The sequence below is a fragment of the Trichoplax adhaerens genome, genomic scaffold (genome assembly GCF_000150275.1).
Source record: "Trichoplax adhaerens TRIADscaffold_14 genomic scaffold, whole genome shotgun sequence".
Lineage (NCBI taxonomy): Eukaryota > Metazoa > Placozoa > Uniplacotomia > Trichoplacea > Trichoplacidae > Trichoplax > Trichoplax adhaerens.
In genome coordinates this window covers 566826-589720 of record NW_002060956.1, presented here as the reverse complement: position 1 = coordinate 589720, position 22895 = coordinate 566826, and the positions used below count along the sequence as shown (strand labels likewise).

The 22895-nt window shown below is 31.3% G+C and overlaps 4 protein-coding genes across 4 annotated transcripts; 3 read left to right on the top strand and 1 right to left on the bottom strand.

Moving 5' to 3' along the window:
- Positions 1-1293: 1293 nt before the first annotated feature.
- TRIADDRAFT_38221 (uncharacterized protein) lies at positions 1294-7475 on the top strand (the record flags this gene model as incomplete). Its single annotated transcript, XM_002116225.1, has 3 exons — positions 1294-1426; positions 2856-3076; positions 7299-7475. The coding sequence occupies 3 exons, from the start codon at positions 1294-1296 to the stop codon at positions 7473-7475; spliced, it is 531 nt and encodes a 176-aa protein (XP_002116261.1).
- A 5206-nt stretch (positions 7476-12681) lies between these two features.
- TRIADDRAFT_30702 (expressed hypothetical protein) lies at positions 12682-15174 on the top strand (the record flags this gene model as incomplete). The annotated part of the gene is made up of 3 exons (XM_002116224.1): positions 12682-12814; positions 14659-14882; positions 15013-15174. 3 exons carry the CDS (start codon positions 12682-12684, stop codon positions 15172-15174), a joined length of 519 nt encoding a protein of 172 aa, XP_002116260.1.
- Positions 15175-17107: 1933 nt separating this feature from the next.
- On the top strand, positions 17108-19238 carry TRIADDRAFT_60170 (uncharacterized protein; the record flags this gene model as incomplete). The annotated part of the gene is made up of 4 exons (XM_002116223.1): positions 17108-17240; positions 18381-18479; positions 18702-18922; positions 19077-19238. 4 exons carry the CDS (start codon positions 17108-17110, stop codon positions 19236-19238), a joined length of 615 nt encoding a protein of 204 aa, XP_002116259.1.
- A 1508-nt stretch (positions 19239-20746) lies between these two features.
- TRIADDRAFT_60169 (uncharacterized protein) lies at positions 20747-21910 on the bottom strand (the record flags this gene model as incomplete). The annotated part of the gene is made up of 4 exons (XM_002116131.1): positions 20747-20871; positions 21051-21306; positions 21545-21580; positions 21764-21910. 4 exons carry the CDS (start codon positions 21908-21910, stop codon positions 20747-20749), a joined length of 564 nt encoding a protein of 187 aa, XP_002116167.1.
- Positions 21911-22895: the final 985 nt, after the last annotated feature.

Sequence of the window (22895 nt, the reverse complement as noted above, 5' to 3'; positions counted from 1 at the left end):
CTAATGTCATACTGTAGACTTACGAGTATTTTTCACCGCATGTATTATTTGCAAGTGGTAGCTTTCCTTTTTTTGTTCCCTCAAAATAGACAAAAATACTACATTCATTCATTTCAGTTTGGGACTATGACCAGAAATTCTTACAGGCTTTATCGTTAGAGCTTTTACTATGGATATCGATCAAATTGATAAATACATCCTTCTTCGAAATGACGTGTTGCAACTGTGGAAGCATGACTAAGCAGTATTGTATATGGATCCATATCCTAGTATAAGAGTATAATATATACAATATTATATATACGCGTATAGGAACACATATACTCGTATTCATTTAAGTAAACTACAGTAATTGTATTCAAAATTAATGATAGCTTGTTTCACTAGCTACCTAAGTCCATCAGTTATTATGCATAATATAATGGATGATAATGCATTTTTTCTAATTATTCACTGTCAATAACTTGACCTTTTATTATTACAAGACTGAAACCAGTTGATCATCAATACATATACTGTTCACGTCATCACTATATGCCAACCTAATAATAAATGATTTGAAGACAAAGACTTATAAGGATAAATACTTACATGTTTGCAAATGTAAAAATTGAATGAATTTTATCACATACGTGATCTAATGTGTTGAATAACGTCCAATACTATTAGTATTAACGGCTGGTCTTGTATTTAAAATTTCTTTCATTCATTATTTCTACCCCGAAGCCTATGGCTAAAACTTCTTTTTTGCGAAATAAAGTAGTAGAAGAACTTGCAGCATAATTTGCTGAGTAAGCATATAGAACTACTTTTCTTTCCCTAATATTATTCCATATGACATAAATACTAGATATGACCTTACAGTAATGACGATTGAGGTTATGTTGATGATTATTGTCTCTCAATCAGCAAAATATCATGTCATAAGGTAAACCATGACGCTGTAACTTTATTCAATGATCGGATATGGGATGAGAATTGTAATTACTGACTCTTTTAGTTGCTAGGTGTTGATTAGACACCATTAGTATTAATATGTTATGATACAATCTATAAACTAGGCGTAGAAAAAACAATAATGCATCTAGATGAAAAATAATAATAAATAATCAAAACAATCAATTAATTCTATTTCAGTCCTGATTGGTTGATAAATCTTCAGATAGTCAATTCTAACAGATGCTATCTATCTGATTCGAACGGTATAAAAGCTGAATCAAGATCAAAACTTTTCCTCTTTGACTTGTTGGTATTAGCTAAAATCAAGGACGTTTTAGAACAACAACCATAAACATGCCTGCCATTACATTGCACTATTTCAATTTAGCAGCTAGAGGAGAGACTATTAGGCTAATTTTTGCCGCTGGAGGAGTTGATTATAAAGATTTGAGATATGAACAAGAAAATTGGCCTACGTTAAAAGCCAGTAAGTCCCATAATCTATACTTTATTCTAATATGACAACTTATTTTATCAAATTGCACAAGCTGCAAAGTAGTCTATCCTCTAAATAAGATAACTTGCTGTACAATAGGAACAAGAATTCACTTTTGCTTCTTTTTCACCAGTATCGATCATAAAAAAGGCCTACAGTACATATCCAGCATACACTTAGATAATCTAATTTTATCATTATTATGAAGTGTACAGTTGTACATAATTTGTCAGTATAAAATTAATATTGAAAGTCATTCTAAAATCGTAATTTTACCCATATTTGTAGACGATAGCATTTCATCTTATAATTAATCAAGTAATCTGTTAGAGTAATTAAAATTGGCAGAATATAGACTAACACTGTTTCAGAAACAATTCACTCCTTTTACTGATGTAACAAATTGTGAAAATTTGCTAAACGTATATAAATAAATCAGGTAGTAACAGTAACATCTAACTTAAGTAGCATTGCATAAAGGTTTCGACCACTACATAACAACATACAGGTTTAGTCGCTACAGTTACAGTTTTACATACTTGCACTGGAATTGCCTAATGGAAGCTTCAAGTTTTATTGTCCTTATGCAATATATCGAATTTTAATAAGATGTCTCTTGTGTTAGACCTCCCCTATGCATGAAAGCATTATTCATCCTAGGGTAGAGTTATATTTATATATGTATTTGTTCTCTTCTCCCAGATGAGGTAGTAACTGATAGCTAAAATCGACTAAGCAATTTCTGAAGCTTGCTTGATATTGATGAAAATATGCGTAATATAAGGCCAATGTGAAAAGTATCCTAGGCTATGATTATTGTTATTTAAAAAACTCATGTAATTTATAATCATCGCCATTAATTAAAGAATCACTAATACCCAGAATCTTCATACCTATTTACTTAAACTAGTTAAAAGAACTTTAGAAATTATTTTGATTATGGCTCAAATTTAAAAAATAACTGATTGCAAATAGAGATTTGTCACTAGTTTTGTAATGAGAACTTGCATCCTAATGCTTTCAATTTATAGTTGTAAAAACGAGAATTATCAAGCAGTACAAGTATTGTGTTATTGCAAATATTTTCTATATCTTAATCAACTGGAAGGTAATTCCCAAATTTTACTACAGGTGGCAAGTTCCCATTTGATCAATTGCCGGTTTTAGAAGTCGATGGTCGCCTTATTGGTCAGAGTGCTACTATTGCCAGATTTGCCGCACGCCTAGCAGGTATCGATAATATTACTTGAATTAATGCATTCCAGTAGGACATATCTAATTATTTCTAGTAATGCTTTGTAACATAGCAAATAAAATAAATAAATTACTGTACTTAAAGAAATCCATTTGTTATAGCTATCAAATCTACCCATTACATGGTAATCATAAGCTCAAAGTAATTTATTCCGGTATTATTTAGGTTTAGCTGGTAAAACCAGCATAGAACAAGCTGTTGCCGATCAAGTGGCCGATTGCTTCTTGCATGATTTATTGGATAAATTTATTGCATTCACATTCGAAAAAGATGAAACTAAAAAAGAACAAATAAAAACTACATATACAACTGAAATTATTCCCTTTTACCTTGGCAAATTAGAGAAAATCCTGCAAGAAAATGGCGGACAATATTTCGCTGGCTCTGTAAGCTCTTAAATAGTTCATACCTTGACTGTTTTGGAGGCAAAATTTTAAAATTCTTAGGCCCATTTATCATCTTAATAATAAAATTTTCGTTTTCATTCTTAGCTTACTTATGCCGATATAGCATTCTATCGCTTTATCAGTGTTGGTATATCATCACTCGACCTAAAGCCACAGCCAGAAAAGTATCCCCTTTTGACAGGACTATACTCTCGAGTTAAAGAGATACCAGGTATTAAAGACTGGGAAAGCAGAAAGCCAAATACTCCTTTTTAGTTAAATAATAGTATCTCGTGCATAGCTCTGGCAAAGTATTGCAACAGTGCATGTTATCAATTCAATTATTTGTTTTACGAAATTAAAGATGATCGTAATTTGTAGAATTTACTTGATTAATTTTACTATTACAATCATTCTTCTATAGCACTAATCGTAAACAAAGAATATCGTAATTAGGTACATTTTTAAAGTATACCGGTAACTTTTTTACTTAAGATCTTGATATTATAATATCGTAGATTAGTAGTATCTCAGAAACTAAAACGGAAAAAACTGATAAAATCCTACTAACTAAATTATGTTGTATAAGAAATATTTTAGAAATTGCTATATTCGTAGCAGATTTGATCTTAATAATAAAAAAAGAACATTAAAACAAGTATTTAGCTATGAAATCAAACTGGTAGGAAATCTTTAGAGAGGCTAAGTTGCCTTTCTTAGTGCCGTACTCTGTGGATTTAATTTTCTTAGTTCAGCTATTTACTGCTTTACCCTTTAAGTTAAAAATAATGATGAGTGCAATACTGTACGGTGTACAGTATCATTTAGCCCAGTTTGCATCCGGCAAACATGTATTTTAATTGTCGGAATATACAGTATATGATAGGCAATGGAGCTGAAATGTGTTGAATTAAACACTGACATTAAAACATTATCAAGAATATTTCCATTAATTACAAGATGCACGAGAGCTTTTCTGATGATATGATAATATTCGCTTAGATAGCACACATCAGTGCGACACCAGCAATTGACTGACAAGATTACTGAATGCTAACATTCAAATAAGAGAAACCACCAAACTTTAATCTATACTGGTAATATGATCACTTCAATATGCGGGTAGATCCCTATCAATCCTTACAACAGTAATAAATAGTTTTGCCTAGCTTCGTAACTACTGTATGTTATTTATAAACATTAGATTAATGGCAAAGTGATACCAAATATCAATAAACTGTGATAATGTGCGAGTTTAATTTATTTTTATGTGGGTATTATCGTAATAGACCGTGTATCGTCAACTAATAATTGGAATTTTGCATAGCACGAAATATCACTGAATGATGAATTAAATAAATTTATGTATACGCAAATCAGGAAAATGCTATACCTGATATCATAGAATTATCATCAACTAATGCCCTTCGCGGCATAAGTATTTATTTAACTACAAACTGAAACACATATGTATTATAGTGCTGGCGCAATTCATGCAGCATTTTATTTTAAAGACATTTATATTCTACCCTGTTAAAGAGATAGATAGTATTAGATTTATAACAACATTAGTACAGTTTTACTAGCAAGTATTTTAATTCGCGTATTTGCTCATTCATCAGTTTACTACCTATGATAACCATGTGACTCGTTCAGTATGGAATCTCTCATAATGCACTATAATGATAGCTTGAGTTAAGAGAATTAATAACAGTACTTATACTGAGGCTATTTGCATATCGACTACAATAATTTGACAATCTTGACAACCGTCGAGATCACCTTTATAGGATTCAATATTCGACGATAAATCAAGATGTTACAATATACCGGTATTACGATTACTGCAGTACCTTATTATACTATGATCATGTTTATAACTCAGCATATGTTTACGAGGTACATATTCAGATGCAAGACACGATATTTCAGAGATATTCAATGCCTAAAGTTTATATTTAGGTACTACAATAACCAAATGTACTAGTATATCTTAAATATTTGCTTCTTACAGTATACCTTGCAATCAGTTATCTTTTAAATATTTTAATAGATTTATAATTATACATCTTTTCTCAAGAGCCCATAATTATTAATAAAAAAGAGCCATAAAGTTCATAGTAAATGTTATATATCATTTTTTGTTATCAAATGGGTACTTTCTATTGTTGTGTTAGCTGGGTATCTCTTATGTGCTCTACTCTATTGATTATCACTATCGAAAAATGTCGGTTACTATAGTAACTAACCTAGAATTATAAAGAAGTACAAAAGTCTAAAAGATTTGATGAATTTACAGTAATAATTTGGTATTGTATCTTCATCAAATACTCATCGAGTCTAATGAAAGACTATCCAATAATTTTTCGGCTTGTTACGCCTGTATTAATATCTACTATCGATAAATCATAGATTGTATTGGTATTTTTTTAATCTTCCCTTTTGCTGTCTGGTAGATATAACGCTAGTCCGTGTAGTATATTGTAATATTTCTCGATCCCTAATTCGATGAAATTTATCGAAAACATATATTTTAGTAATTGCTCATAATGCCAAATATAAAATTATATTATTTTGACGGCGAAGGAAGAGCAGAAGTTATAAGATTAATCCTTGCAGAGAGTGATATTAAATACAAAGACGAAAGAATTCAAGTAGAAGATTGGCCCACACTGAGAAAAAGTAAGTTTATTCATTGCGACTTGTAAAGATAAAGCATCACTGCAGTTTTTGTGATGGTTGACCTTAGAAGACTTAACCCGATTAAGATAAAGTCTCGCTGATATTAGTACGGTAATATTTTAAATGAAATGATGCGATCGAATGAAATTTTATACGTGCTTAATGGTAAAGATTGAACTGAATCATTTTCAAGTTGCCAGTTAATTTTTCGTATCGATTAAGTTAAATGTTTCGTTAAAAGAATGGAGTTAAGAATAGATTTCAACACTCTTATCAGATACTACGCTACCACTTTCAATTTCTGAATAATACATAGTTTAAAAGACTACCGATTCACATTTCTTAAACTATAAGGGTTAAGTAATAGCATACGCTAGTGAAAATACTTCTGATAGTCGTAATTTGATGCTATGCAATTAAGATCGACGGTTATAGCTTTGAACTGTTATGCCTTAAGGGCAATTATCATTCCCAGTGGAAGGTTAGCTTCATGAATCATAGAAATTTTTAAAGATTCATAAATAAACTAGAAAATCTCTTTAGCCTATAGATTACATAACGAATCAAAGAATTTCAAGTCATTATAATCCAGTCAAAAATTTAACATTCGGCATTTAAGCCAATTCTTTTACATTTACGTATTTGCATTTAGTTTATTGATTACTTTTATTTATCGGCAGCCTATACCAATAAAATCTTTAAGTAAAATTTTTGTTATTGATTTCTAACAAAAAAAACTCGATAGAAATGGAGTAGATAGCTTACTTGCTACATTTATCTCCTTAAAAGAGGAAGTGATATGTTTAGCTATAAATTAAAACCGTAAGTGTATTACCGGTGTGGTCATCTAGCATGAATAATTTTCCGTGTTATCATGCAGGCGGAAAAATTCCATTTGAAGTTTTGCCGGTGTTAGAAGTAGATGGCCATACAATATGTCAAAGTGCAACTATAGCTCGATACATTGCTCGTATGGGAGGTAAGTTATATCAAATGCATACTATCATCAGTGTATTGTAATTGTCATTCATTAATTTACAAGTACAGCTTATACTTATACTGTATACTCATTCTTGAATTCAACATAATTCATAATGACCTTTTACACTCTATAATGTCATTCTTCTAGTTAGCAATTAATACTTTTGCATGCAATTTCCTTCATATAGGACTAGCGGGAAAAACTAGTTTGGAACAAGCAAAAGCTGATCAAATTGCAGAATATTTGTTAAGTGATCTTCTTAATCAGTATATTCAGTATATGCTGGAAGATGAAGAATTAAAAAAAGCAGAGAAATGGCATGAGTGCTTTGAAGAAGCTATTCCATTCCATTTGGAAAAGTTTGAAAATATGTTAATTGAAAACGGAGGAGAATATTTTACGGGTAAAGTAAGTGAGCTGGATAAATGGTATCATGTGGTAGCAGGTTAAATATGAATACAGTAGGCCATTATAACCTAACGAAACAACTAGGAATTCTTTATGGGCAAAATATGATCATCAGTCGGCAGCTAATTCTATTTCATTTTATATCAACAGTTAACCTATGCCGATATAGCCTTCTATCGATTCGCTAATGTTGTCAAAGACTTTTTTAACTTCGAAGAGGCAGCTAAGAAATTCCCCAAATTAACTGCTTTGTACCAAAGAATTGCCAACCTTCCAAATATAAGGAAGTGGGAAGAAAGTAAACCGAAAAATCATGTACCTTTTTAGATCATTCAAATCATTTGGTATTGGAATCAACTTATATTTAAAATTTTTTGGGTGATAGTCACTTTATTGTGGTGTATTATTTAACTACCCAACATGTATAAATATATATATATAATATATCCATATAAATATGTTCAATGTAGAAAGTCAGGCTACTCAGGAGTAAGCTTCATGTAGCTATCGTACGATTGTACGTGTATCTGTAAACAGTAAATTATAACAAATTATAACGCAAGTAGAAGAAAACGTTAGTTGAATATTTGAGATTGATAAAGGTTCATGTTGTATTATTATAAAAATATCTAAATGTATCTCCTTAGTAATGGGCTTGAAGGATATTATAGTACTACCCAATATACGTACATAGCCAAAAGTCGATAATGCTGATCGAGTGCAACCTTTTCCTTCAGTAAGTTTGAGGCATAAAGATATTGTACTCACGAAAGAGCAAGTTATAACTTGAAAACTATCACGTTACAAATGAAAAGCGCTAAAATTTCTACTTAACGCCGACTATAATTCTAACTTTAGTATATTACAAGCGGTATTAATAAAATTACCGATGAGAACAGGATTGGATTATCATCTAATGCTGTATACATGTGTAGACAAATAGTAGACGACGATTGCGATTCTTTAACAATCAGAAACTGTAATTAAAAAAGTGAAGTTAAGATGAAATGCAGCCATGAAGATCATTAGGTTTTATTAGTTAATATAAAAGTAATAACGAACATTATAATTATGTTATAATACTATAGAATTATTCATACAAGGTAATATTGTGCTAATTGAGTGATCTTATGATAGATATTACTTTTCATTGCAATGAAGAAATTATATGATTGATAAATAAAATAGAACTTCCACGATACATATATTACGCTCAATTAATACGATTATTATCATATTTATGTAGACAATTATTACCGTACAATGTACATACACAATAAATGTTAGCCGACGCTCGCGAAATTCGGACCATAGGACCTTTGCAATTGTTCGAATTTCACAACATCCGCCAACATATGCCTACTATATGATTTATGATACAATCAGTGCTGCATAGCAGTGAATTCCTTCAAATTTTTCAATTGCGAATAGCGTGGAATTTTTGTATAATTAACGTTCTATGCAGTATACGAGTAATACGGCATACAGTAAAGTGCAGGTACAGTATACATTATCTGGATGATTTGCAAAATTCGGCATTTCAAAATTTTTTACTATATTGTAGGCTAACTTCGATGATATCATACGTAGTATCAGATTTGAATTCGAATGCTATGATAAAATTTTACATTTTTAATATAAAGCTTGAGGAAGGAATACTGTTCAAACCAAGGGCGTGACATCTCGAGTAAAATATAATAGTAGTACTCAAACATCGCATTGCGCCATAATAACATCTATCATTCCCGATTTATAGAATTACAGCATACTGAACTTTATAAGAATAGCTTTGACAGTTAATAACATTTTTGTCGCTATACGTATATTTAGTACAATATCTGTACTGTATGTGGATAGCTATCACTATTAACTAGGAATAATATGGCGTTTTGTTTGCTCTACGTTGTATACTGTACACTAGAGACCCTTAGATGTACACTGTGTACAGTATGTAGTACTAGATGTATATACTGTATATACACATACTCAGTGTGTTTATTTTATTTTCACAATCTTGTTCATAAATTAAACAGACTATATTAAGTAATAGTCATATTAAATATTGTATGTACCCGTAGGTAATGGTTTACACACTGGTATGAAATTTAGAGGTCTTTTACATTATTTAAAGCACCTCGAGAAGGATTTTGGTAATCTGAAAATAAAATAAACACACCCTACAGTATACAGTACTTTATGTTTATTGTACATTTCTGCTGACTCACTGTCTTCTTTTACTATCTATTGTACTCGTATATGACATTTATATATACTACTATAATGTTCTAGACTAATGGCGTAGTACTGCCTTTTATCGCGAAGATCCTCCCAAAGCATTATCATACACTCCTTTTATTTTATCTGACAGCCTGTACATCGCCAGTCTATAATATCTGTTAATATACAGTATTTTTGACGGCATATAGAGTAGAGAGGGTAAGCTAGTTAATTAACTAGCATATACGTATATTGTACAGCCGTAATCGCATTTTTTGTTGTATACTATCCTTACTGCACCATAATACTCTGCGATAATAGTCCAGAATGTCTTAGATTCACTAGAATAGCCTACATCGATGCTATTAAACTTCGTAACGAACGATTTAGAATGCACTAGCAGTAAGGTACTTCAATATTATTTTAATAATTAAACTTGAATTGGATTAGTCACTACTGTTATATATGGAGCAATTACATATACAGCATACTATAAAGTATGATAACTGCTCTCTTTACTTTAATTTGCTGGGTTACCTGCATAATTGTATCCGGTATTTTAACTGTTTAACTGATGCATGATCTCAATATCAATTAATCGTTATTCTGCATTTAAATAGGATATTCGTGACTGTACAATACAACATCATTGCATCAGTTTTATTAATTCTCTATGTCCATACATGCACTAAATAAAATCGATTACCAAATTGTTATCAGTTCACCGCGTAAAGGCAGCAACCTAAGCCTTATTGAAATAAAATAAGAGGCAAATTCCCTGATCGAATTGCTGATGTCGTATACTATATCTATAGGTAACAACCAATAAAATGAACAGAACAAAAAAGGCAGAATGAGAGGGCACAATGATAGCCAAATATTACCACCCAACAAGATATCACATCTTGTATAAAAATTCTAGCTTACCCGTAATCTAGCTCTTACGTATGCGCTATAAAGGTATTATTTCATCGCATTACTTTACTTCTACTTATATTTTTATTACATTTAATTTATATCGAATATGCCTTTCATTAAACTCAACTACTTCAATGCCACCGGTAGAGCTGAAATTATCCGTTCCATCTTTGCTCAAGATGGGGTGGAATACGTTGATGAAAGAATTGATGGGAAAGGTTAGGAACAAGTAAAAGCTTATAAGTTTTGTCACATACCTACTGATCGCACAGTCCCTCATGCATAAAAATCTTGCAGGCAGTTACAGCTACAGCTATAGATTATGTTTCGCTTACATTTTACCGCCACTATACGTTCAGATTTTTGCGTAAAAAGACGGTCTTAGAATTTACGTGTATTACAAGGAGTTAAATTAAATTAAAAATATTCCAATAAATTACTGCTTCGATATAAGGCAATAGCTTATTAACTAATTAAAAAATGATGAGATCAATTATAATACCTAGATTTTATTCTGCATTCCACCTTTGCAACTTGTCACGTAAAATATTAATGGATATTGAAAACCAATAATGTACAGCTCTGTGACCATAATGATGATCACGGCTCTGTAATTACTTTCTTTTAGGGTCTACGTGCATATTAATGACATAATATAAATCAAGCGGCTACTTGATTCTCATTCTTAGTAGGTCAAATCTACGTTTCTCAGTATTAGCATATCTTTCCTGTAATGCACAGAAGAAGCCATTGGCCATTATTGCAAAATCGAAAATAGACTTAAAATGATACATACATTGAGCCAACTTAACGCAGATAAACAACGTAAAATACAGTTACATTAAGAATTACTTTGTATTTCTCCACATATTGAACGTAACGTAGTTAAAATAAATTCAGTTACTTACTTAAAGTACAGCTAATCAGGTAGCTTCAATCTGTATTTAGTTAACAGTTACTGCAAAGGTTTTGTCTTGATAGGATTAGAACGAGATTATTTATAGGTTACTAATAATTACTAGAAGAGTAAAGCACCGTTCAGTTGAGCTACTTATCGCTTAAAGGTTTTTATTTTACTATATTCAAATGCTAGCCGACTGATATCGCTTGATTAGTAGATAATATATCTTAAAGATGTGCATCCTGAATTATTTTCTGAGACTAATTTATTCTACAATATTATTAAATTGAAATTAAAGCATTTGTTTATCAAGTCTTTCATTCGGCATAATATTATAGAAATAAATCATAAGACCATCATCAAAAATACTATTATTACATTTACATTGTATTGTATTATAGCACAGTCCATTTTATTTTTACGATTAATCTTTTGCAATCTTTACCTACTGATCTTTAGTAATTACAGTACTGTTTATGTAAAAGATATTGCAGATTAGTGAGTATTTCATGTAACGCTTACAGAAAGTATTTTAGCTTCTATCTGGATACTACTACGTAATTACTACCTGAACCATAGTATCATATGCCTGTTCTATAATAATACTAATATTCAGCAGCAATATCGTAATACTATACACGTACAACTACCTCATTACTTCTATGGTATTTGTGTGAGCAAATCACTTATGACAATATTAACAGCAAAGAAAATTAAATCACTTCAGCTTCTTACGTCTGATATCTTAATATCGTACAGGATTTTTTTTATATCATATATTGTACTGTGGCCATACTCAGCTGTAGCGATGTCAATGCAGTACAACTATTTATAATATTGATTTGCTGACAACCTGAATCCTGTCATGGATTTGTAAATAAAGCATCCTAAACATTTTAAGTTATGCAGTATCAAAAAATAGCTCAGCTCTATTATTCACAAGCTTATATCTTGCTACAGCATTGGCTTATTTTATATATTCAAATCATCGGCATCGCTATGTGGCAGTATGTCTCCATTACAATTTATTAAACATCATCAGAAAGATTGATCTCAACTTTTACTCAAAATTGCATTCTCGTATACATGCTATGATTTCAACATCGCTAAATATTTCTAACTGGATCTATAATACTACTTAAGTATAATAATATGACTGATCATAAAAGCTCAATATTCATATGAATGTATAATTTATTAACTTTGCAGACTTTACATATCATTAAATGAGGAAGAAATCGATTGGTTGAAAATTGCTGATGTCATATGACACTGTAGAAAACAAATGATGAAATGAGTGGAATAAAAGGTGGATGGAGTGTGAACAATGACAACCAAACATCATTACGCAGCAAGATAGAACAATGCCAACCTACAATATAAAGACGCTGCATTAAATTTGATCTGGCCCACACGCCTTCTTTCTCGACGGTGTTACTTTGATTGCTCTTGTTTTATTTTTATTGCAGCAGATTGTACTTGTAACTCACACCAAATATGCCTTCCATTAAACTTACCTACTTCAACGGCCCCGGCAGAGCTGAACTTATCCGTCTTATCTTTGCACAAGGTGGCGTAGATTTTACGGATGAAAGAATTGAAGGAAAAGACTGGCCAGAACTTAAATCATGTAAGTTTTCATCTAATTACTCCATCTTATCGCCCAATTTGTTTCAATAACCTTTTGATAGTTGCAAATTAATATTTTTCACACCAATTTTGCTTACATTTACCAACTGAGTGTCTGTGTAAAAGTAATTATCTTATTTTGCATTAGATAACTAAATTTAGAAAAGCAGTGACATTGCAATACACCTTATTTATTCGTGATTTTGCAAAGTACGTACTGTGACTGTCTAGAATGCTTTTCAGAATTCAGCAATGTTATCTATGTTCGTTTAATTGACGTTTATATAATCAGTCTAGAACAGAGCAGAGGTAGCAGATCGAATAAAATTTAGTTTAATCCTGTAATTTAGATAACAATTATTTAGTTAAACAAGTTTAGCTTTAGATAGTTGCTAACTCTCTCATTACGATCTTCAGCGGATACATTCCTCTTAAATGCAAAATTTTTAGTCGAGAATGAGATGTAACGCAGTAAAAAATATCTACTAGATGGGGCTTTAATATACTGTATGATGAAAGCCAAGTTAATAAAGGACAGAGACATCGAATAACAGTATTATCCGGTACATGCAAAAAAAATTTTAACTCCATCTATCATGGCAATATATCAAATAAATTCTACTTGCATCTGTCCGTAGATGTTCTCATTAACTATCTAGAATTATGTCAGGGAATGCGCCCTGGTGTGGTATACAAACTTTAATATTATTGCTATAGAGGGTATCATACAGTACAACACCTTATACCAGTCCATAAGGCTACAGTCCCTTTAACTTTAAAAAGTACTGTACCGTATTACGGTGTAAAACGTAACGTTTGGATGATTTTTCATTCAACGTTACTAAGCAACGAGTTATGATCAGAAAAGTAGAGTAATTAAATAAATTAATTTTTTGTGCATGGGATTAGATAGATTTAACTGTAGGGAGTATGTGGAATTCCTATCGATAAGCTCATGTCTATTTAGTAAGGATCAGTATTAGTGTGCGGTGGAAATACTTTCATGCGATATTTGTAGTCAGATAAATGATACGACGTAAATGATGAACGCTTATAAAGTTCATTAATCACTATTAATGTTATATCGATGCTTATTCGTGAAGCTGGTGACTAGTAATAGCAATACTATTCATTCTAATTTTGTTTCCAGATTGTAAGCTTAGTAATTTCGTTTACATCCTTATCAGTGATAAACTATTCTTTATCACTTTGAGTAATCCCAATGATATTATTAAGAGGTACAGAACCATGTGAAATTCTATACAGTATGCGAGTGTATACCTGTTATTTTTCTTGCACTCAGCATACAAGATAGTTTACCAATTTATAGAATGAGAATCGTTCATAGCGTCTCCCATATTATTTCCTACCAGTCAAGCCTGATCATCCTTCTTGCCTTCGATATACGTATAGTAACATGAGTACGGCAAAGAAACAAAATGACATAATTTACAGTTTCTATTAAAATAATTTTAACAAATTTGTATTAATTTCTTCTTTTACTATAGCTGGTAGGTTTCCCTTCCAACAAATACCAATCTTAGAGGTTGATGGCCACGTCTATGTTCAAAGTACAGCTATTGCTCGTGCTGCTGCGCGCTTTTCTGGTAAATTTTAGTTAATATTTCTTTGTTCATACATCGATTATATCCTAGCGAATATGACGTAGCCTAGAGTAATAATATTTAAAGTCTATTTTCATTCATACAAGATGATTAGTTACTAAAGATACAAGTGCATTATCGTTTAGACTTAAAGTAATTTCATATGGTAATGAAGTAGGCATTGTAGCCCATTAGGTGCATTGAGAATCAGCGTAAAATAAACCTGTAATTAAAATTGCAGGCTTGGCCGGAAAAACTAGCCTCGAACAAGCTTTAGCAGATGAAATCGTTGATTTTTTGCAAGCTGATCTTCAGGAAAAGATGATCAAGTTCCTTTTCGTTGAGAAAGATGAAGATAAAAAAGCAGAACTGAAAAAGAAATTTGTTGAAGAAGAAGCTCCAAAAGGTTTAGGATTTTTGGAAAAACGTCTAGAACAGGCCGGTGGTGAATACTTTACTGGCAGTGTGAGTATATCGTAAATGATAGTCAAGTAAAAGGAATTACCTTGATGGAAACTTTAATATATTGTTTAATTAATTTGCCTATGTACCAATTAAAATCTAATACTGTTCCAAATTTTCATTCTTGCAATAGTTGACATATGCCGACATTGGCTTTTACCGATTTGTTAAGTTTACGGAAAATATCCTTAATGGAGAAGAAATGGCAACGCAATTCCCGAAATTAGCTGCATTGTATGATCGTGTTGCAAATCTCCCCAATATCAAGAAGTACGCAGAAGAGCACAAATCTTAAATAGAATGCCATCTTACGGCATTATGTTATTTAGAGTACAGTACTCAAGAGCCCATTTAGTACTAAACTTTTTGGATATTCTTTAATCTCTAAATAAAGTAGATTTAATTATTGAATAACTATTGATTTATAACCCCGTCTTGAAATAATTCTTTTGTAGAAAATGATCGTAAATAAAATCGAGGTTATTACAGTATTGATTTGAGATTGGATTAGCTTGTTGTGATAGTATAATCTGATAGTAAACGATTGAATAATAAAGAGATACAATACTGTAAGCAGTAAGAAGCATACGCGTACAGTTTACGGTGCGATAGCTTTATTTGAGGGGTGGTTATTGAAAAATTATACTAGAGAGAACTATTCAATAGGCAGTAAATTTAACGATGACTATATAAGATTACTCTAGTGTTACTATTACATGTACCATAGAAAACATTTATCGACACACTGACAAGTAATTAAACATTTTGACGAGGTATCTTGCTACGCATAAATACAGAGTATTAAAAACAGTTTACTACCACGTTAATTTTAATGTGTAAACGTATTTCGCCTTAATGTGAATTTTAGTAGTCAAGATTTTAAAGTATTATATAGGTAAGGTACTAGCAATTCATCGAACCTACAGCATACCTATCTCGTGTAAAAAAGCACATCTAAAAACATAACGTACCTTACAAACCATAATATAGAATTAATATTTTTGATATCACAGCATCGACAAACGGAAAAGTTGTATTTAAGCAAGCTTGTGACAACAAGTTTTATTAACCTGTTGATAATTTGGCCTATAACTCATAAAATATTTAGTTTCTTATCAGCAGAAAAGCATAAATGAACATCTATATCAAATTTTAATTGGGTCCCTGGTAATTTTGTTTTAAGTCATTATCATATGTTATAAATTGTAAGATTTTTTATTGTTAACAAAGAATATAACTTCAAAACACTACGTAAGATTATTTTTAAATTCTAGAGAGACTTACTGTTAATAGTATTATTATCATACAAATACTGTAATAGGTACGGTGATATTGTAATGATTGCGATACAACAAATATCTTCGAGGATAAATACGGAGTTTAATGCGTGCATAGTGCAGAGCAGCTCGGTTTAGCATCCCATGCTTTAGTAGAATTTTTACTTTACCCTCTTCAAATAATAATTCATTAATATTATATGATTGGTGCTTTTGGTAATTTATCTTACAGATTCACTTTCAAGTTTAATTTCAAGACTGATTTGTCCAATAATATAATTGAATGAAACTAAGGTATTCCTTGCGGAATTTCATCATTTCGAGCAATGATGATCATCAATGACCTTCTTGCACATCGTATTATAGCAAGACAGATTTATTTCTAGATCTTGACTATTTGCAATCCTTACCTGCTAATCTTTGGTTGTTATTTATTCAGCGAGAGGTGTATATTAAACAATACTTGATTTAATACTGATAATATTACCTCAGTATCTGAAATCCTAACGCACAAGCACTGTAAAAAGTTGATCACTATCACACATGCTTGTTGCTTAATTAAACTTTCCCTATTTATAGTATTTCTGAGTATCAACTAGTTGTAGTAGTCTAAGGAATTTATAATTGAATCACTTAGAGCAGTATTAATAACGTGGAGTAATTCTGTAAAATCCAGTATAATATGAAAGGGAAGCTTATTGGTCGAAAAATATCAACATCATAATGCACAGTAGGTAGCAATTATTAAAATCAGAAGAATAAAAGGTAGAAAGGGTTCGAATAAAAAACAAGCAGCTGTCATTGTCTAGTAAGATAGAACAATACTTTTCTAAATAGTATGAGGATTCTAGTTTAGACTTAACCTGTTCATACACCCTCTTTTTCCTTGATGGTGTTGCTCTGATTGATCTTACTTTTATTTTACTAAAGTGATAAGAACTTATATTAAACATGCCTTCTATAAAACTCACGTACTTCAACATACCCGGCAGAGCTGAAATTGCTCGCCTTATCTTTACTCAAGCTGGATTAGAGTACGTTGATGAGAGGATTGAAAAAAGTGACTGGCCAGAACTCAAAACTTGTAAGTTTTATCATATCAGTAACACACTTGTGGCATCAGCAGTTCTAAAAATTATCGATTTTCTTGTCGCATTAGTTTAATTTACTCACACATAATATTTTGAGATGATTGTCCTATTTATAATGAAGCGAGAAATGATAGAAAATGTATAAAAGAATGTTCACTAAATTTAAATTTAATTTAGTACTTTAATATATAGTGAAGACTATTAGTTGATTGCCGGTGAATACATCGAGTTGAGGCACATTCATCTTTCAAAGTTTGGATATTTAATCGTGCAATTTCTCCGTAGCTGGTTAAATAAATCACTATCACGATATGTATTTCATGTGCAAATTAAGTATTACGCAAAAACTCACAAAAGATTCGTTTCCTTTGGTATATACTACTTTATAGACATTACAGTACAAATATACGGCGTGAGAATCCCTCTAAAATAAATAAGCATATTATACTAAGATATAGGTGCTTTTAAGAGAGTCCTATTCCATAAAGTGCTCTATTGTACAGGATATTGCAGTGCGTAGAGGTAATGACTCAGGACAATTTTTTTCACCAGAGGTTACCATGCAACAGCCATTAGTAAAAGATCAAATACTCAATTAATTAAGTAAATCAATTTAAAGACGCCAGTAAATACTTACCTATAGGGTGTATGCGAGTGTATGCTATCAAAATTGCTGGGCCTATCACGTTTAGTGAGAATCAGTACTCTTAGATATACCACTGATTCATATTTTTTTATTACTGAACGTCAGTGTAGATGAACACCTGTAATGGATACTGGTAATAATGCATCCATCAAGTTCATGATCAAAGGTGCTAACGATTCCTTATTCATTTCCGAGTCGGAAAATTATCAAATTTTATTAATCCTTATCAACAATAATCTATTTGCATAGAAAGATATTTTATTAGTTTTATAATGGGAAGATATTTTCTTAGTTTTATAATGGGAGAGTTGATAATATTTCACTTATTACTGATACATAAAAGGGTACGATAATTTAATGTTATTGTTTTTGCTTCTGATACGAAGTAATACCAATGTGACTAAAAAAGAATTTTTTATATTTTACTGTCAAATAATTTAAAACAATTGTGTTAATGACGTTGCGCAAATTTCTTCCTTCATTATAGCTGGTAGGTTTCCGTTTCAACAAATACCAGTCCTAGAAATTGATGGGAATGTTTTTTTTCAGAGTGGGGCCATTACTCGTGCTGCTGCAGGCTTTACGGGTAGGTTTAAAACTTTTTAACATTATCTGCTTGTCGGGTGCAGCCGAAAATAAATAATTATTGTTGAAAAGCACCTTATTATCGGATACTCCCTCCATAATATTATAATTACCGTGCTATTTAATCTTAGAATAATTTTGCATGATAATTGAACTGCACATATAATGATGTATTCTTTGCAATAAAGACTATTCTAAATGAATTTTAACCCAAAAATGGTAGGCTTAGCCGGAAAAACTAATCTAGAACAAGCTCAGGCTGATGAAATCTATGACTTCCTAACCGTCGATCTTAGGGAGCCGATGATTACATTCTATGTGATGAAGGACGAAGAGAAGAAAGAGCAGTTAAGAAAGAAGTTTGTGGAAGAAACTGCCCCGAAAGGCTTGGGATTTTTGGAACGTCGCTTAGAAAATGCTGGTGGTGAATACTTTACTGGCAATGTAAATATACTATAAATTGCAACTTCGAGAAACAATTTACACTGATAAAATTCTTTTAAGATACAATTGCATCGTATTTGCCTATATTTGAGTTTAATAATCTTATCATCCTTTAAACTAATTGCACATTCTCCTAATTCTAATTCTGTAACAGTTAACATATGCTGACATTGCCTTTTACGAAATTTCCAATAACTTGCTGAAAATTCTTGATGGAGGAGAATGGGCAGATAAATTTCCAAAATTAACCGCATTGCGTGATCGTATTGCAAATCTTCCCAACATCAAGAATTACAAACAAGAGTTCCAATTCTAAACAGGATATCGTTTTGCTACAATGTGTTATTTAAACTACTCAAGAATTGAATAAAAGTTAAATAAAGTAAATTTGATTATTGAATAGCCAATTTCGTAACTTTGTCTTCTGATAATTTTGTAGAAAAATAGTACTGAATAAAATTACGTTTATCACACAATTAATAGCAGATAAGTTTAATATATTGGTGTAAATTAGTTACAAACAATCGAACAAAAAATAATAGGGGTATGAATAAAACGTACGAGTAAGATTTACATATCTAGATTCAACCATAACAATGCTGCAGTCTTTACTAATTAGACTAAAAAATATTGTCACCAAATTTATCTAAGAAGAATTATTCATTAACATTGTCGAGAAATGCAGACGATACAAAATGTATCTAACTATAGTTGCACGAGTTTATTCTAGCATTTGATATTATGTGTCTTCTAGAGATATATTCATCGATATAGTGAAGAGTAATTGAACTACTAGCTGAAGCACTATATAGGATTACTAATTAGCTAGCATGCTAATTACTAATGTGCAACGCACAATTATATGTAATTTTAATAGCAGACATTATTACAGTTACGTGTTAACGATTCATGATTTGTTGCTTCTTATGATAAAGTACATCAGAATCATTTTTCACAAATTGTAATTTTAATATTTAGTTCTTCACATTATCAAAAGCGTAAAAGCTCTACATAAGCAGTTTATTATAACCAATGTTATTCATGTTTGATATTTTGGTCCATAACTTACAGAATAGGGCGCTTGCTTATAAGTTTTATGGTAAACGAAAGTATAATGAAAATCTATGCCAAGTCTCAATTATTTACTAATTCTATTTCGTACTCTTATTATTTTATAAATTACAAGGTTGTAAATATTATTGTGGAATATAATTTAAGCACTAGCTAAACTTCTTACTTTTACATGGTTATTCATGTTATGCAAGCTTTAAATTAATACACGCTTATAGTAAAATAGCGGTTTTTGTACAAAATCGAAAATATACCTTAAGATTCAAGTACGATTTACACTTTATTTTAGTAAGGACAGTTTAAATGTTATGACCTTATAATATACAAATGAATTGGTAGCAAATATCATTACTGGATTAGTATTCATGCATGAATCGCATCTCCAACTTTAAGTAAACAACCGTTCCGTTTAGTTAATTAATAAATTATGAACAAGATTGGTATAAGATCGAAGGATAATCGTAATCAATTACCTTTAGCTTCACAATACCGTATACTAACAGAATTTACGTACATGTTGATAGTCAGAAAATTGTGTTTTCTTTATTCTTTCTTTCAGGAGCCATAAGGTGCAGTTATATTATTATTTACAGCCTTGACTGTCGAAATTATTTCAAGGGTGCATTGCTATCTTATTCCTCGGCTATACCATAAATATTGTAATATTAGTAATGATGTAGTTTATTTGACAATGGTATATTAAAAAAATCAACTATAATTAATCAGCTATGAAATAAAAATTTAGCAATGGAATTAATCTTTACCAGCTTCGGGATCAATTTCACTTTCTTTATCTACAGTTGATGGCCTTTCTTCTCCATCTCTGCTATCTGCTACTGATCTGGAGCTTCCTCTAGATTGATCGTCATCATCTCTCTCTATATACACGTATTCAATGAAAGAAAGTTATTGAAATTGCAGATTCACTAAGAAATAAAATTATCCGATACAGAGACTGTAAAAAGTAGGTTGCTTGCTTTAGATAGCACTCTATGAGTTACATAAGATTTAAGGCTAGATTACGTATTTATAAAATCAATGCCATAGCCATTCTCACCTTCTTCCTCTCCATCGCCAATAATGATAGGCGACTGTGGCACCTCTACTTTTTCTTCTTCTTTTTTATCAACAAGGTCAGCATTCGTTATACGAGCCTCCTGGATTGATGCAGCTAATTCTGCTTCTTCTCTTTTCCTAGCTTCTTCTCTCGCCTTCTCTAATCTCAGTATTTCTTCTTGGATTTTTCGCTTTCGTTCTTCTTCACGTTCTATCTCTAGAATTTCTTGTCTTATTTTCTCTTCTTCTTCAAGTTCCTACAGTTATGTATCATTGTTAGTTTGCATTCAAGATTGAAATTAGTTCTATACCTTACTTCAGATTTGAAGATAATGCATGATTCTCCGAGGCATAATATTAATACTTAACAATATAAGTATATAGTATATCGGTTACTTTTTGGGCATCTACTACTATATAGCAGTAAATTTTATATAGAACTAAGAATAAAAAGTTATTCACAATTAATTTTTATTTCTATATCAATGCACATACTTTATCTTGATCGCCTGCTAAAATAATATTTTGGATCTGATGTAAAATAATTGTGATGTTGATGTAACTTATTACTGCTACGTTATAACGGTTTTAGATGCACGTATACAGTGATTTCTGAATTGATTTAGCACGTCTTATGTCGAGGCTATAATTAATATAATTCTTTAGGGTATTTGCACCCCAATTTTAACTGATAAATATTATCATTTTATTAACCTTTTGATTATCGAGTTGGTTTTGCCTGTACTTGATCAGCCAATGTCCCAAGAATTCAATAGGATCACCTGGTCTTTTTTCGACGACTTCTTTCAATCCTTCTGCCAATGCATCACTAACATTCTTTTTTAAGTAATCGACATCCATTTTAGGACTAAGATTGTATTATGACAAGGCAATTGATGCAATAAACTGATATTGAAGTACTTTATGAACTACAAGAGGTTTGCAGTTCCGATTGCGTTATACAGTAATACCTATAAGTATGCAATTATGGACGAATTGGTAAATTAAGATTCTTCTATTTCGCTTATCTTAATATTTAACTCTATGCGATTAGGACGATAGGAAGAGAGTTTGATATGTGCTGTGTATGTCATCTATATGTATAAAAACATTGTACAACATCGACTCTACCTCTACAGTGCCTGATATAGTAATATGTTCTCTATTGAGAACGTATTTTTTTATTGTTGTTATGGCAACCAGCGATTTTCACGCGAAGCTGGCTCAAGGGTTGGTCTGCTTCTGCGATTGCTCAAATGCTTCTCCCAAGTACTGTACCATGACTGTTACAGATGTCAAGTACAGTTAAATTGACTAGCAAATACAGTAGAACTTGTATCAAACGCTAGTACATGCATGGACTACTAGAAACTTTAGTGGGCGAGACACCTTTTGGTGCGCTGCCGCAGAGATGGCCGATGATACAGTATAAAGTACAGTAGATTTGGTACTGTACTATATTGATTAGTATGAAAATGGCGAATGCATTTATGGATTGTAACATAATCAAAAATCTGAAATCTATTCAATATTGGGAAAATTATAGGCTTAAAAATGTTATTTTTTGCGCATTTACTCCTTATATGATGTATTAAGCTTAAGGCTGAATAAAATGGTTTGGTTGATTTCATAGAATTTATAAAATTGATTTCAAATTGGTTTTTGATATAAAAATTCTAAATCTATTTAATACTGAGTGCTATACACTGTTTCCATGAGCGCACTTATAGTCATACCATACCTTGTATAGCTACAGTACTATGAATACTTTACTCCGTTCGTATGGTATAGCTCGATTGATTCATAATAACGATATGATCGATCGAGCTGGATCATGATATTACTT